Raw genomic sequence first — 16,546 nt, 5'->3', positions numbered from 1 at the left:
TTGTGCATTCCATCATCATCATCAGTAAAGAATTTTCACACAAAATTAACCTTTTGTGCACAGCTGTGGAAGACTTCCAGTGAGTGGGCCACCACAGCTATACAGATCAAACTTTGAGTGAAAGAGCATTAAGAGTATCTGCCAGAGGGAAAGTAAATGACATCTTTCTCACAAACCTAATGAATTATTTTCATATATAAGTTACAGAAGTAATGCATCTAATCTGAAAGAGATAGTTCTACACAGCATTTTAGCATAGTCTCTTAATACTAGTATGAGTTTAGACTTGGGAAACTATTTTCCATAATTAACATAAATATGAAAAATAATTGCATTAAAGTTTCCCACTTTTGACACAGATGTTTTCCCCCCCTACATAAATTTTTAGTGAATTTCTTTATTAAGTTGTTCACTACCATGCTCACACAGAAAAGTTAAATATAGAAAGGTCAGTCTGATAGATGAACCTGTATCTAGTTAAAGAACATCATCCTTGACAAGCACCTCATTATTTCATCTGAATAAAAATGTAATGCTTTCTTGATTACTTATACTTTTACTGTACAGCACCTAACAGATCTAATCAGAGCAGTCAGGGTATGTTCACAAACTAAAAATATTAATTTATGAGAAATACAGAGGCAACATGAAAAAGATAAAATGACAGCCCACAGAGACAAAACCGAAAATCACTTCATGAAGCAGAAGGACTTGCAGCCCTGTTTAAACCAAGCATTTTTATAGCATAATATAAGAAGTCCCTCCAGAACAGTAGTCAATCTATACATCCAAACTATAAATGTCAGCTTGTTTTTACCTGATCATCAAGTACTGTTAAATTATAAATCAACACTGATCTCCCAGGGGTAAATGTAATATTTCCTCTGGCTGGACTTAAGTCTTCTTCAGCTGAGTTTGGTCCACCTTCTATCTGCAAATAATTGATTTTTATGATAAGAAATACAGAGAGCATGCATAAATTATAGTACAATAGTCAATATATAGTCTGTGAAATGCTGACTAAGTTGCTATTTATTCAGTCACCTCCTGATAATTTTCACACACATTTAATTGTGAAAATCTACTCATTTTTTGGCAGATGGAGTAAATCAGAGGGGGCACTATGAAGAAATTCTGTATTGCCAGAGAAGGAGGAAGAAAACTACTTCCATAGAGGCCTCTGAGAACTCTGGTATCTACTGATGCATAAGTGACTCTTTTAAATAACAGAAAGTATAGTCCTATTTTAATTTAAGTACCATTTCCCAATGAGTTCCAAGACAAGATAATAGCAATTACTCATTCTGTGACCTTTCTATCTTGATTTCTGATACTAAGGAAATTAAAATTAATACTAAAACCTAAAAAAATATTAAGACCTATAAAGCCAATATTTTAGGGTTTTGTTTTAGAAAATCTGGTAATTTTTTTTCAATGTATGTATATAAACTACATTTTGAAATTAACCTGATAAACTGTACTGATAGCAAAATTTATTGGAATTAAAAACAAATATGTCTGCAATAAATAGCATAAGGAATCTCTGAATATTACCTATACATGCTGCATTTAGCATGCAACAACATCCAGTACAAACCTTTTGAGATTTTGACACATCTACATTAAATCTTTGATGACAGCTGATAAAAGTATTTTTGATAAGAAAAATAATTACCTGTAATTTTAAAGAATGTAGTAGGATCAGAACTAGACAAGGAAAAAAAAAATTCACCCTCTCACAATAAAGGCAGTAAGTATATCCCATTCACATGAACTATGTGAGTAATGGCCTAAATATTCAAGTAATGATTTTGAAAGGTTGAAATGTCTGAGAAATCAAACTGCAGTCTTAAAGACATGGAATTTCACAAAATATTGTGCTCTACATTTACATGTTTGAAGGTGGCACAAGCACCTTTAAAAGAGTCAGGTGTTCACAAATCTTAAAAACATATACAAGAAATTTCCTGCACACTCAATTGACATCATTTGCTAATAATACCAACAAATGCTGCTTCAAATATCTTCCTAAATGACAGAGAATACTCATTTTTTAAATATATCTTCATTTTTCCTAAATTAAACAGTTAGATAATTCCAATATTTTCCAGTTGAAAGATAGTATGTTTCCATTTTATGAAACAGAATTAACAAATGCAGACATAGGTTTTTACTCCCTTCACTTCAATAAGTTATGATTATGGCCTCACACTTTCATCTAATAGACCAAGGTATGAAGCCTTTTTGATAAACTCACCTCAAAAGTTACAACGACCATCCCGTAGGTTCCTCTCTCCCTAATTAGAGTGAGAGGCAAAAATTCATTTTTGCCCCTAGGCTCATTCACTGTGATTAAGGCAGACTAATGAGGAAGAAAAGGGACAGGCAATCAGGCACAGATCAAATATCACAGCAGAAGGAAGAAATTGTTACCATAGAAATACCAAACTCCCACAGACAAGTTAATCCAATCTGCAAACTAGACTGCTGATGGCTTACATTTCCTAGAAACCAATTAGTTCCACTAATAAAAAGCTTGAAAGGTTTGAGATTAAAAAATTATCATAAGGTATAAAGAGTGGGTTTTCTTTGCTTTATTTTTTTGTTTGTTTGTTTTGTTGTGGCTTTTTTTTTGGTTTGGTTTTTTGTGTGTGTGTGTGAATGAGCATAGTTATGATATACTAAACACTGGCATATGAGCACTGGTCGTACTTACAAGAGTTCCCAACCCTATTAAAAATAGATTTTCTCCATTAAAAACTCATTTATTAGATAACTAGACAATGGACTCTGTCTATCAAACTGTTACAGCTGACAAATTTCAAAGACTTACAGCACTTCAGGGAGAAGCATAGTTTAATACTGTGGTGCTAAAATTTTTTCAAATTGGATTTTTTTCAGGGAAGTCTTCTAAATAGTACATTGTCACAATGCCAGCAATAAAGAATAGTTTCTCTTTCTGCTAACACAAACTCTGTATTATTGCAAGTATCCTACATACTACCAGAGTCACACCACTTTTATCCTCAGAAGGTGTTATATTATGCATATATCATGACGTTACTCTTACAGCTTGAGAGTTAAATATAAAATTGCTCCGTAAGATGGGAAAAAGGTATATATTCTTAAAAATTCCAAGCTACCTCTAACTTTCCTATGGTATTACTCCTCATTTCTTCCATAGTATATTGAGGGGCAGTGGGACTGAACAATTTCTAAAAGCTTTATATTTAGATGAGCAACACAGATATTCATCCAAATTTGAGGATCTCAGGCAGCATCTCAAAACCTAAAAGCATTATAAATATTAAGGCTGTATATATGTATGTATACATATCTATGAATTATCTCAAGATGTTTTTGGAGATGTAACTCAGAATTGGTTTTCAGGGGATTTAGGCAAATAACTAACCATCATCTTTGGCAATTCCATCTTCACGTTTTCTAAAATATTCTAAACATATCACATAAAAAGTCATACCATGTTAAAAGAAATTATTCCAAAGGCATTGTCATTTGATAAGATTGTTACAGTGACAGATTTGGGTGAGCCAAGTTTTATCCTTGCAGATGGTTTCTAAAATTAAAACCAAAATAAGATATTAAGTATGGTGACAGGAGGAAAAAAAGGCATTTTGATTTTACTGTGTCTTAAGAGATAATATTAGCTTATAAAAATGTAGATCTTTTTATTATATATCACAATGAAAGTTGTTTAAAGCAATAGAATGCACTAAGATAATTCCTAATTACTGTGGAAATACAATGTAAACAGTCAACAGTAATGTGCTTGAAACAAACTTTGCAAAAGATTAACAATAATTTAACAATTATTAACAGTATATAAACAGAAAACCATAAATGAAGCATCTAACACTTCCAGGAAATCCAAAGTTGTTCTTTTTTTTCTTAACATTTGTATAAACGTGAAACTTTGAAGCTATTATAGGAGGATACCAGCTAAAGAATATACAGGGATAGCAGCCATAAGAAGCAAGCCTCTATAGCATTGTAAAATTGAGCTACATTTACAAGTCAGAGTAAGAAGGAAGGGAAAATTACATTTTTATATTCACTTCAAATATCCCCACAGACGTGTAATATTGGCAAATAAATAGAATTTTTTTTTTTTTTTTTTTTTTTTTTTTTTACTGAACTGACATCTTAGTCATTAACTGTTAGCTCAAAATATATGAATGTGAACCCCTGGAGCATAACTCCTGTGAAACAGATCAATATGAAGAAACCTATTGGAAAATATTTATAAAATTGTTTGCGTTTAGATAAGTTACATTTAACCTCTGCTTCTGGAGGACTGGAAGTCATCCTCTTTTTCTGTTACTTCCACCATCTCTTCCATGAACATTCTAGGTAGGAGAACAGAAAAGTCTGAGTCTTCACAATCTTACTCTTCTGGGCTCTAGTATACCTTCAAATGTCCACAGCTGAATGCAATGCCTACTCAAGTGTCAGGCACAGCAACATGACACAGAGACATCCAGAGAAATGCAAATAAGCATCATCCTGCTTGGACTCCAGATTTTAGTTCTTACCTATTACTGTTCACAAGCAGTAGGACTACACTGAAATCTATGAAATACCATTCACCTATATTAGATTACCCACTGTTTTCTATGGAATAGATACATTGAAAAATTGAGACTTACCAGTAGTGTCAAGTGAAATGTGAATGTCTCATCAGCCTCTGGAAGATCATCATCACAGACAGATATATACACTGTTCGGTTTGTTTCTGTTTCAGGTATAAATGCAGCTGCATATGCATCAAAAAAGTCTCCTGTGTCTTCTCCATCAATCTGCAATAAAAACACAACCAAATGCCACCTCCTCCTTCCTTCAATATGTTCTATAGTATCATTCTAGACTCATTCGAATAGACTCACACTGAGTAAGCAGGTGAAAAAAAACCCCAATAAAATAAACAGAACATTTCCTTCAGAACCATTTATGACTTCCTTCTCTGCATAATGTACCATATGAAAAAGTTTTTACTGAAAATGCCAGTACAGGAAGCACAGATCTGTACAACTCATAATACTCTACATGAATTAAACTTACCTTAGGATGCAACTGGCCTCTGCCTTCCATTCTAAGCACTGGAAGGAGCCTAGGTATTCAACCTAGATAAACGATTTGATCACCATAGCTGGCAAGATTAAGTCTTCTAAAAAGAACTTCCCTCCTTTCATCATAGTCAACAGAAGAATATTCCCCCGATTCTACTGTAAGTGAGGTGATTGGAGGAGAGATTACAAAGGGACTCATGTAAAAACAGCAAAGGGTCTAGTTTACAGTTGGGCACTGAGAATAAATTGAGAGAATCCACTGCACCAGCATAGCTGCCACACCTTCCTAGAAGCTAAAGGCTTGAAATAACCATTGTAAAAAAGACTATTCTTCCTTTCATAACAGCAAAATTAAAAGTTCAGAGAAGAGGAAACAAAGGGGGTTTTGTGGGTCTCACTTATCTCTCTTATCAGTCACATTCCCGACTCTCCGCGTATCTGAGTCCCAAAAAGCTCTTTAAAGAGTTATCAACAGTTACTGAGAATATAACTGCCATGATTTCTTACCGATACAATTGCTGTGATGTTAGCAGGCTTCCCTGTCCTTTCAATTACAAGACGTATAACAGTTGTACTTGTTTCATTGACTACAAATTCTGTTTGTCCACTGAACTTCACTTCTGTTTCCCCAGATGTGAAATGAATGAGTAATGCTGAAAGCAAATAAACTAATAAAGAAGCAGAGGGCATCCCTATAGAAAAAAGATATTAAAAATAAATTTATTATCTAAAATACACAAAGCATTTGTGGTTAACCTTAACAATCCAGTTGACCTCTTTTAACTCTTCACATACCATGATCATCTAGTGAGTTTCAAAATGAGATTAAAACACGCAGAGGTCTCACTACAACCAAATATAATGTAAATATCATGTGTTTCTAATTCTATTTTCATAATTTTCATTTAGCGATTTTCTAGACAGTATTTATCAATTTCTTCAAGTGGAGGAATAAGGAGCTTCTTTTAAGAAAAACAATTACATTACCACTGCTGTTTTCATTTTCAGTCAACAATAGTTAGCTTCAAGGTTGACAGTTCAATTTCCACTTTCTTTACTCTCTACATTGTCTTTAAAAACACAGAAAAAATTACAGGAAGGGTGAAGGGTTGGATACTTGCAGATCATCTCACAGGTCATTTCCTACCTTCTTACTCACCATGAAATATCCTTACACATTTGCATATGTTCTTGAGTCTTATCCATGATCCTTTCACATTTTCCTGTGCCAGAGAACAACTGCAATACTTTGCCATTGCAATCTTTGTACAGCCATGCTTTGACTTTTTTGCTTCTGCACAACATCTAATAATATTTCCTGTTAGAATATGCAAATTTAAAACCAAGGTTTTCTCCTACATTCTCCCTTTTTCTTACATCAGAATCCAGTTTTGTGATGCAAAGTGCAATCTTAAGTCCCAGTGAAGTCATTAGGATTTAATACTGTGAAAAATATACTTTACAAGAGTTTGGCACAACAAATTTCAAATAGTTGTGTTGCTTAGCAGAGGCTTACATTGTACAGTGCTAGCCAGAACTGAGAACATGGATGCTGGGAGAGGGCAGATTGCTGTCATAAGAATCTTAGAAGTTTTGGAAACAACAAAGAGAACAAAGTTCTGCTCTAAAGACCAAAATGCATTACAACATCGAATTTTAATTGAATTAGTTCCCACACCAAGCTTCTTTTAATCTGTAATCACTATTTTATCCTATTAGTTTTTAAAATTTCTGTACAAAAGGTAAAAGCAGTATTTGTGTAATTAAATATATAAATAAAATTTCACTTTGCTCAGAATTATCCTTCTCTTACAATTCCCAGACAAATATGGTCAATTACAGTTGTATAAACTGTGCAGAACATATTACATTAATATTTGCATATTAATAACATTTAAGATCAGACATATTTGCAAAGCATTTTGCTCTCATTATTTAAGAGTAGCAGTTATGAATATTTAGTTGAAAATTATAACTAAAACAGCAAATATCATGAGTACATTGAAACACATATTTGCAAAATGTGTGTCAAATTTGAATCAGAACTGAGGTCCAGCGCATACTTTGAATGTTTTATGTTTGCAATCAGATAGTTTTAATTCTGGACTGAACAGAGAATAAGATAGCCTTCAGATCACTAAAACTAACACAACTTCAGAAAGACTTCAAAACCTTTGATTCATCTTGCAACAAATTCTGTCCAGGCAAGGATAATTTTAATGCTGTGAGTACTTGAAATAAACTGCTTTCAGGCAAGCTAAAGAACAAAAGGATCCACACATATGACTTATTAACTACATATAAATTGGAAGTCAAGAAAACTACCAATGTTTTTCAGAGTACCTATAAGCAAAGACTGGTGGGTGGACAAAGTTAGTTTATTTTAATTACCTGTAACAATGAATTTATCTAGATCTACTGAACATCACTGAGGGAACAGCCAAACAAAAAAAAAAAAAGGTAGTGCAAAAAAACATGACTGTTTTCTCTAGGAAAACAGCCATACTTTTCACCAATCACTTGAACAGTGTCTAACTATTTCTGAAAGAAATGGCACACAGTAACTAACGATTTTTCACATTACTCTAAACTTTCATTACCAGGAACAAGATACTTCAAAATATCCATGGCTCTTATTGGGAATTCAGCGTGTAACAGACCAACAGAAACAATGCTTGATTATCACATATCTGTCTATTCAGTAATTCTATTTCAGCAAAAACTTACAGTAGGAAGCAAAGATAAAATATATGTACATAAGCCACTGAGGATTTAAAATTATCAACACTTCCAAGGTCTTTTCTTTTTCTAGTTTTATGTGGAACTGTCCTGGTAAAAAACAAACAAACAAAAACCACTTCAAGCTGGAGACAGGAGTCATCCAACTTTTGTAAACTCTCAGACAGTTACACTGTCTGCAGATGCAGGCATCATCCAGACTAAACTGAGGAATTCGTTGACCTTTTAGCTTCAGCTGTTACCTAGTCATAGACTTTGCCAGTGCCTTCCCACGGTACATGCTTGTAGTAAATAATACTGAAAACATGATCCTTGAGGGCAAGATTACAAAGTTTAGAATTACTTGAATTCTATTACTTCTACTAGAGAGCATTCTAAAACTATAGGATTACTCCTGCGGAACAAGAGAAGTTTCACAATCATACCATCAATTATTCAGCTGGTGTGTATTCTTCCTTGTTACGTTATCTGTACTTAGATTTACTTTGCACAGCCTGCCAGAAGTACTTCTTACTCTGTTTATATAAACTTTTAAAATTGTGATTTTTAAAAATGGATATGATGTAATATAATAAAAATACCATACATCAAGACTAAGAGAATGCATATTTATAACATATTTATATGTTTATTTATAACATATTTATTCAAATAGCTGAAAATGCACTATAAGTCCCAGTATTTTACTTTATTAAAAATGAACTCCCTTTGTACATTAATTTCCTATGTAAACTTATATGGTAACACAATTTTTTTCTTTATTAACTATTGCACAAAGTTTAGAAGAAGGCTTTGCAACATCAGGGATTACAAGACGACCCTTCCTTACTTCCTTCACCTTAAACCATTGTGACTCTAATTTGTAATTTGCTTTTTTAAATTAAGCTGAAACTCTAGTCCTTGTTCACTGCTAAATTTTGGTAAGCCATGCATTTGGTGATCAAGTACTCCCATCTGTTTCAACTAAATATTATTGAGCTCATTTCTCTCCCTCCAGAATACTGGGATATTCTAATTAAATTAGTTTAATGAGCCAAAGTCATTGAAATGTTTTTATAACAACTACAAGCAATAGAGCATCACACATCTTTAGAGTACATACAGTGGACTAACTATTTTGTTGTCATGTTCTGACTTAAGCCATTTCAAATAATCATTTGTAGTATCAATGGTAGTTTCAAACAATGCAATGTACTGAGGCCTAGATGATGTTTCTGTTTGATTTATAATAAAAATTTCTGGCATCAAAACCAAACCATATTTTTCAAATAATAATAATAATAATAATAATATAGACATTTTAATGATATGAGAGGATTTTAAAAGTAAAAAAATCCCATTCTTCCACCATATAGTTTTAAAAATGTAAAGAAATCTGAATCAGAATTCTGAGTCATGATCCTTAACTAACATTTTATTTTAGTATTCATTTTATGGCACTTTTTGAAGCATATTTGCATTTTTCACTAAAATATGGAATATTGGTGTACAATTTAACAAATCTTATAATGATTCCACACAGTAATTTTCACAATACTGTCACAGTTTATATAAGGAATAACATTTTAATCAGTTGTCCAGTGGGAGCCAAGTTAGGCTTATGAAACTGGTGAATCACTGGGATTAGTTTGCTGTTCCCTGTCAGTTTCTGGGACAAATTTCAGATGAAGACTTTAAGGTTTGTAAAAAATGAATGGTCTTTTTTGCAGATTTTTTCACCAGCTTCTGTGCTTAATAAATTACATCCTTAAGAATAAAGAGAACTCCTGGCTGTTTTCTTTGAAGTATGCAGGATTCTATAGCCCAATGAAACATGGAGAGATCAAGAAGGACTGATCCAGACTAAAAATCTAAAATGAAATAAGCATAAAATGCTAGATAGGAAACAAGAAGTGGTAAAAGAAAGAGAGTTCACAAATAAAGTAGCAGATGGAACATGGGATTAAGTACTGTCTACCTCAGAGTTGTCACTGCTGTTTACAGGAGAAGCTTCGAGCTGAAGAAGCACAATTCCCACCCAACAGCTACAGCCTGATTTATCACTTGCCCATCATCACTCAACTCACTGCATATTTCTAAAGCCCATAGAGACAGTGGAGCAAGAGTAACTCCACCTTTCACTGCCTTGTCTACTCCCCGTGATTACAAATACCCAGCCACGTTCAGCTTTAAAAAACTGGCATGCCTAGTACTTTGCATTAAGTACAGCATTACAGCTATCAGTGGTTGCCAGAGAGGTCTATTCATAGCACAGATGCCATCACCAAGCAGCATCCCGGGCTGAATACAATGGGAGACAGATACATGTGCTCTTTCATATATAAAGTGGCGATTCTCTGTAGTAGACAGGAACAGCATAGAGCAACAAATTTCACAAGGTCATTGCCATTGCTGCAGCTGCTGCAGAAACATATTAGAACTCTGCATATTTTCAGCATTTTTATTTTAGGCATTCTCAGAACCTCTTGACATTTGCAACTAGTATTGGAGAACAACCTGGAGAAACAGCTGAGATTATAAAAACTTTGATTTACTAAAATTCTCCTTTCTATGTTGTCAAGGTTCCAAATTAAAGGAGAAATTATTTTATTTTAGATTTAAAGCTCCCACAGTTCACATGTATGAAAAAAAAAAGGCCACAACAAAACCCAGCATATGGATAGTAGACATTATCCAAGCCTGGTCAGCTGGTTGTTCTTCCTCCTTTGGCTTGGGCTTTTTGTTTCCATGTGGAATAAGTCTCTAACTCTAACACAGATTGGAAAATAATGTTTTCCAAATGTGCTATTTCAAAACAATATCCACCTATATCCCCTTTTTGCCTTCAACCTGCTTCAAGGTGAATAAAAAATGAGAATTATACTGACTTTGTGTGCACCCCTGGACCATGCTAATAGTTGCAGAGTCTGTCTCACCAGTTGCCATAAGCATTCTTCAATGTCACTGAATGTCTCTGCTTTCTATTCTTCTACACGTTTTCCTGTCTTTCTCTTTACTACAAAGGTGTGTCAGACACCTAACATTTCCCTTAATATTACTAATATTGGAAAGTGCAAAGCACAAATCCAGACTGTTAGGTGCTAAGAACCCCTTGATCAGCTTTCACTATCCTGAAGTTCTTGGTCTCAGTTGCCTACTTACCTAGTCACTACTGCTGCATTGACAGAACAGTATCGCAGCACATCGGTGCTAAAAAGATTTATCTGCAATTGAAATCAATTGCATTGATATCAGTCAAATATTCCCCTGACCACTTTCTTTCTAACAGTTGGAATGTTTTTATTTTTTTTAAGCTTGTTATCTATTACCATATGTATTACTGAGAATGGTGAATCAAATGTAACCTGAACATCTTCATATGATAATTCTTGCTCATTCCATTACTCTCTCCTGGAAAAGGCATGCACCCTTCAAATTAGACATCTTATCCTAAGGAAGACAGTATGCTTAACTTGCCTGCCAATATATTTCTATTTACTAGTCAGGAAGGTACATCTATCATCACAGCCAGGAATCAATACATAAAACGCAAAGGTGAGGTCAAGACAGAGGTATAAGGAGAAACCCAAATCATCTCACCTTGTAATTAGAGGTCACTCAGATTTTAAAAGTGTAAGAAGACCAGAGTATCCCTTGCAACTTTTCAGACATTTTTTTTTTCACTTTCTCAGAAGAATTTATGCAGATCTAAACTGTATTCTTAATTTTTACGTTCTAAACCATATAGTCATCAATGAAGATCCAAAGATTATCTCTTATGCCAGGTAATGCTAGAGATTTTCTAAGGTAACCACTTGCTCTAATTCTGAGCAGGGAATAAAGGGCAAAACTCTCAACCAGTGTAGAATCCAGTATTTCTAGCAGCAAGCAGAGAAAACACAAATCTACAAAAATTTGCAGTTACCTTATAATTGTCTTATCAAACAGAGAACCACAAAATAATTCTGACTAGATGTAAAATCTGCATTATTTTTACACACAGTATCTCACAACAATTTGGAGCTATTAATGTTACTTTAAATATAGGTCTAAAAACATACTGTGAAAAGCAAGACATTATTTTTGAACATTCCTACTTACAATAAAATTTAAGTAAATGGTAATATATAGTTTTCAGCTCCACACTGGAAATAATTTTCCACCCAGGTAGCTCTAATGAACACAGGGGACATCTTTCTCTGACAGAAATTAATTTATTGGGTATTCCAGAACCAGGGCTAGCTTTTTACCTAGGTATTTTGCACCAAGTAACTAACTTCAGACATTGTAATCACTTTTACCCTCTCTCAAAATGGTTTTTGCACCAAAAAGCAAGGGGATTGAAAAACCAACAAATTAAAAACCGACAGCAAAACTAAATCAAAACCAAGCAACCCTCCTACTAAGATGCCTAGTATTCCCAGCCCATACCTGTAGAAGTGACTGCATGACTGAGCATGGCACAGGATCAGGCTCTTAACATATATGGAACCAGAAATCCAGCTGATGAAGGTTGGCAGGGTTCACTGCAAATCAGCCATTTATTATACTTCAGTAGAGATCTCAACTTTCACAGTAATTTCCATTTGTATCTCAGCTTTGGAGGTTTCTTGCATGTCCTCAACGCTCTTATGTAACAAATGTTAAGAACGTATGTTGGCAGCTGACGACAGGACTATCACAGTTTGAAATACCTATTATCTCCTGTGAATAAAGTTCCATGGCCTGAATGAATAGCATGTATCAGAAAAAGAAATAATGGATTTCTGCAGTACAGTGGTTATTTTTTTTCATACTTAAAACTAAAAATGGAAGCAGTGCTTTATACATAATTTTATAGCAAAAAAAATTTAAAAAAAATAAAGAACCCAAAACTTTAGGGTACAGAACAACAAAATTAAGCCTCATGGTGAGGATTAGATGGCATTGTTTCAGGTGCACTGACAAAATTGCTGCTATCCCTAACAGACTCTTACAATTTAATACATATATATGATCCAAACAGAATTTCTAATGTGTTGCCTAATTATTACAATAATTGAATCAGTGAGATTTTCTTGAGTTCAAAAAAGCATATTATAAAAATACAAGAATTTAAGGCATATATAAAAGAAGGTTATTTTCTACAGCAAAATGTATAAAGTTTTCATTAGATTGCAACAAATGATATTGACTTAATTAAAGAATCTTTGTGTTGCAAAGTCCCCCAAAGACTTCTTTCTGTAGAAGTAAAAATACATTTGTGTTATTTGTAAAAATGCTTAGCATGGGGCCCTCACTCTAATCTATACTGTGGATTAATCTCTTAAATCTGGGCAATCTGTTTTTAGATAAAATACATAATATTTATTTCTCAGAGAAGAGAACTCCTTAAGCAAAATTTGTTTGTATCCTAGCTTTCTTATACTACCTTTATCATGAATTCTGCTTTGCCTGGCTTTCTAAACCTTGTAACCCATGTCACAATTTAATAATCACTATTTAATAATTATAATCATTTCCTTATTAACTGGATATTTCTTTTCATTCTTCTAAGGCACCCTGCAGTCCAAGACAAGGAAGTCTCTTTGTTGATTAGTTATTTAAGACCAGCAACAATAACTACGCTGGAAAGGTGCTTTGAGAGGATTATACAAAGCTAGTTCTCAACAGCACCAAGCCAAAGGCAGCAAATTACAAACCCAAGTACTTCATTGCATGTAACCAAATTGGCTGGTTGAAATGCTAATTGCTTTTCAGCAAAGCTAAAGGCAGACGGGGACCCTGAGCTTCAGAGAATGACAAGCTTTTTTACCCCACTTCTGCACCATTGTCTTGCTGAGAATTATTCAAAATCTATTCATAAAGGTAGCTCTTTTCCTAACCTTTAAAAATGTGGGAAATTTCTAAAGCTCTTACCAACCTCAGATCTGTTGGCCTGCCAAACCCATAACAGATGGCTGAAGTAAGGCCATGTTAAATCCTTAATGAAGCAAAGCTTGAAACAACTCAGAGCAGCAATATATTGGATAAGTGACTGAGAAGTTTCTTTTGCCATCAGAAAATGAGAAGCATAACTGGTATTCTAATTAATGAGTTTATACAAGATACAAGATTAGATAAACAAAAATATCAAGATAGAGAAAAACATATATTGTTGTTACATTCTAGAGAAAATTCTGTCCTGATAAAAAATATCCACAAACACAAAAGCTGTGATAAACATGCAAAGCATCTTCTCTGTTGTTCAATTTTGCAAGATAAATTTAGTCTATCAAATATGCCTGTTTCAGTAAGTACCAGCATACTTACATTAACTGCAATCTTGGTCTGGATTTTCAAATTATTTCACTACAAGAACCTACAACAACTTTAGTTTCACAGGAAATACTCATAAGCCAATCTTTTAAACTTTTTTTCATATTTGAAGCATATTTCAGAACTTACAGTTTGAAAATTCTTTCTGCAAACTGCCTCAAGTTCTCATACATAGAGTAAGCAAAATCTTAGAAAGGCTTATTTGCGCAAAGTATTTCCCAGTGAGATTATTCACTGAAAAAGTGATTTAAGCAAGTGAGAGTTTGGAGAAATTTGTGAAATCATTTGTGATTTAGTAGTTTTTGTCCTGAATAAAATATGTTACAGTGGGTCCCCCTGGAGTAAGACAAATAGCAGATAATATTGTTTTCCCTGTCAACCTTTTTGTTTTCCTTAAGAAATAGCAGTATAGCTCCTATTAAACAGACATAATTCTTGAATTTGTAGAACTATGACAATGCCTACAACTGACAGCAGTGGCTTTGTAAAATTCAATTTTATGATGGATATATAGCACCTGACTCTTAACACATATTGAGAGAAGCATTTAGACACTACGTATGCTTAGTTCTAGAGAGGAAAAGAACTGTTATATTCACATGCATATTATGTTATATGTTGTATGTTGTATGATGTATATTGTATATGTTGTATGTTATATACAAAATTTGCTATTCCATAATTGTCCGGTCTTGTAGAAGTGAAATGCAAGCACAATTTCTACAAATGAGTACAGCTAATCAAGAGGATTACACATGTAAAAATAATTGTATATGTGATCATAGTTTTAGAAGGTATAGGCCTAATAGTCCATGAGCAAATAATTTCAGCTTACTCTATTTAATTATTCTTGCCTACCTAGTTTTTGTTTTACTTAGTGAACAACTAAGCTGACCCAATGCCAGGAACACCCTGGAAAAGGTTGGGATTATTCAGAAATAAAATTTAGCTAAACTGCATCAGATACCCTATCTCAAATAATAACAAGAGTCATACATAAATTTTAGTTTCATTGCTTTCAAAAACATCGTAGACTAAAACACTTCAGATGTTGCTGAGACAAATTTTAAATTTCTCTTTCTCGAAAGTGTGATACAAGAACATAGTTTTCCAATTTTTCAATGAAACATCCTAAAATGAAAAATTCTGTTAAGCTTATAGACTGCTTTAAAAACCATGATTATTAAAAAGCCACTCACTGTTACCATGTCACAATTCTGAACATGGTAGCTGTGTAATATCAAAGGTGATTTGTAGGTCATCAATATTTTTCTCAGAAAATGCTATAAATCATTGCTGCCCAATGATTCCCAAGATATCCTCACAGACCTGTGTAGTGGTATTCTTCTTTAGTGTTACACAACTAAAGGAATATGTTTTCATAAGTTTTCCAATACTTTAATTTCAGTCATCATATTTACATGCTAATTAAAATATTCATGTAAGCATGTGCAGATTTAAGTACTCTATTTTTTTAAATGGAATTCCAAAGGAAATAAAAGACCCCTTGAAGATAATCTTAACAAAATTCCATGGGCAGCAAAGATTTTAATACAGGTTATGATTTAGACCAAATTCTGAAAATTTCTTTCAAATAAAGCTCACAATTTCTCGGGGAAGACTTCCACAATAGATTTGAATGCATGAGGATTGATCTCATTCACTAGCACCAATAATTTGAAACTCATCCAGCATTGTTTTTCAACCTTAAAAATGCTGACAGCACAAATAAACTCACCAGCAGTCTTCACAAAAACAGGTATCATTTTTTCCCATCGATTTTCATGTATCCAGGACATAGATCACACTTACAATAAGCATAATCTAATAAGCACATGCTCCCATTATCAGTGTTAATTGATTTGATTTGCTTTGATGTAAAGTTAACATCATTGATTTCTTCATCTAAAGCTACTAAAACACGAAAGTGTATTAGAAAGCTGATAAAGCACAAAACTGCGCTTTAGAAATCAATTAAAAATATAAATACTAGTAACAACCACAAATTAGAAACTGTATATCCTTGAAATGTAGCAGCTCTTATACTATCAAATATTTGCCCATTTCAATTCTAAGCCTATTATGCCACAAATTATTTGATTTCCTCAGGAATCTGGTTCTTTTCAGTCTTTCCACATGGAAACCCTGAAATCTGTTTAGTAGGAGAAGCTTGTTCAAGGCTTAAGGGACAGATAAACTAAATATATCACACACTACCTTCATTTATTAAACTGCCCTCATGGCAGAGTCCCAAAATACTTAGTACTTAACTATTCTAGAAAATGTGTACAAAGTACTATCAAGAAAGAAAAAGCTAAAACAATTTTGGCTTCTATATAACGAAGATTTTTTTAAAATCACATGTTATTACACATCTGCACTTTAAAACAATTACAGACTCATTAAAAACAATGACTAATTTTTGGCAAGCAGTTTCATATACA

General features: G+C 33.5%; 1 protein-coding gene across 1 annotated transcript in view; it reads right to left on the bottom strand.

The window, feature by feature from the left end:
- The window catches only part of ADGRV1 (adhesion G protein-coupled receptor V1), a 252,208-nt gene extending 246,431 nt beyond the window's left edge, over nt 1–5,777 (bottom strand). Inside the window, exons 1-5 of the mRNA XM_062513025.1 lie at nt 5,595–5,777; nt 4,668–4,817; nt 3,482–3,577; nt 2,258–2,362; nt 818–931 (exon numbers count right to left, since the gene is read on the bottom strand). Of these exons, the coding sequence (XP_062369009.1) occupies nt 818–931; nt 2,258–2,362; nt 3,482–3,577; nt 4,668–4,817; nt 5,595–5,777 (648 nt within the window). The remainder of the gene's footprint in view (nt 1–817; nt 932–2,257; nt 2,363–3,481; nt 3,578–4,667; nt 4,818–5,594) is intronic.
- Between the last annotated feature and the right edge of the window lie 10,769 nt (nt 5,778–16,546).

This window comes from Cinclus cinclus, chromosome Z (genome assembly GCF_963662255.1).
Source record: "Cinclus cinclus chromosome Z, bCinCin1.1, whole genome shotgun sequence".
Classification (NCBI taxonomy): domain Eukaryota; kingdom Metazoa; phylum Chordata; class Aves; order Passeriformes; family Cinclidae; genus Cinclus; species Cinclus cinclus.
Note: the sequence above shows the minus strand (reverse complement) of the source record. Positions and strands in the feature narration are given on the sequence as shown.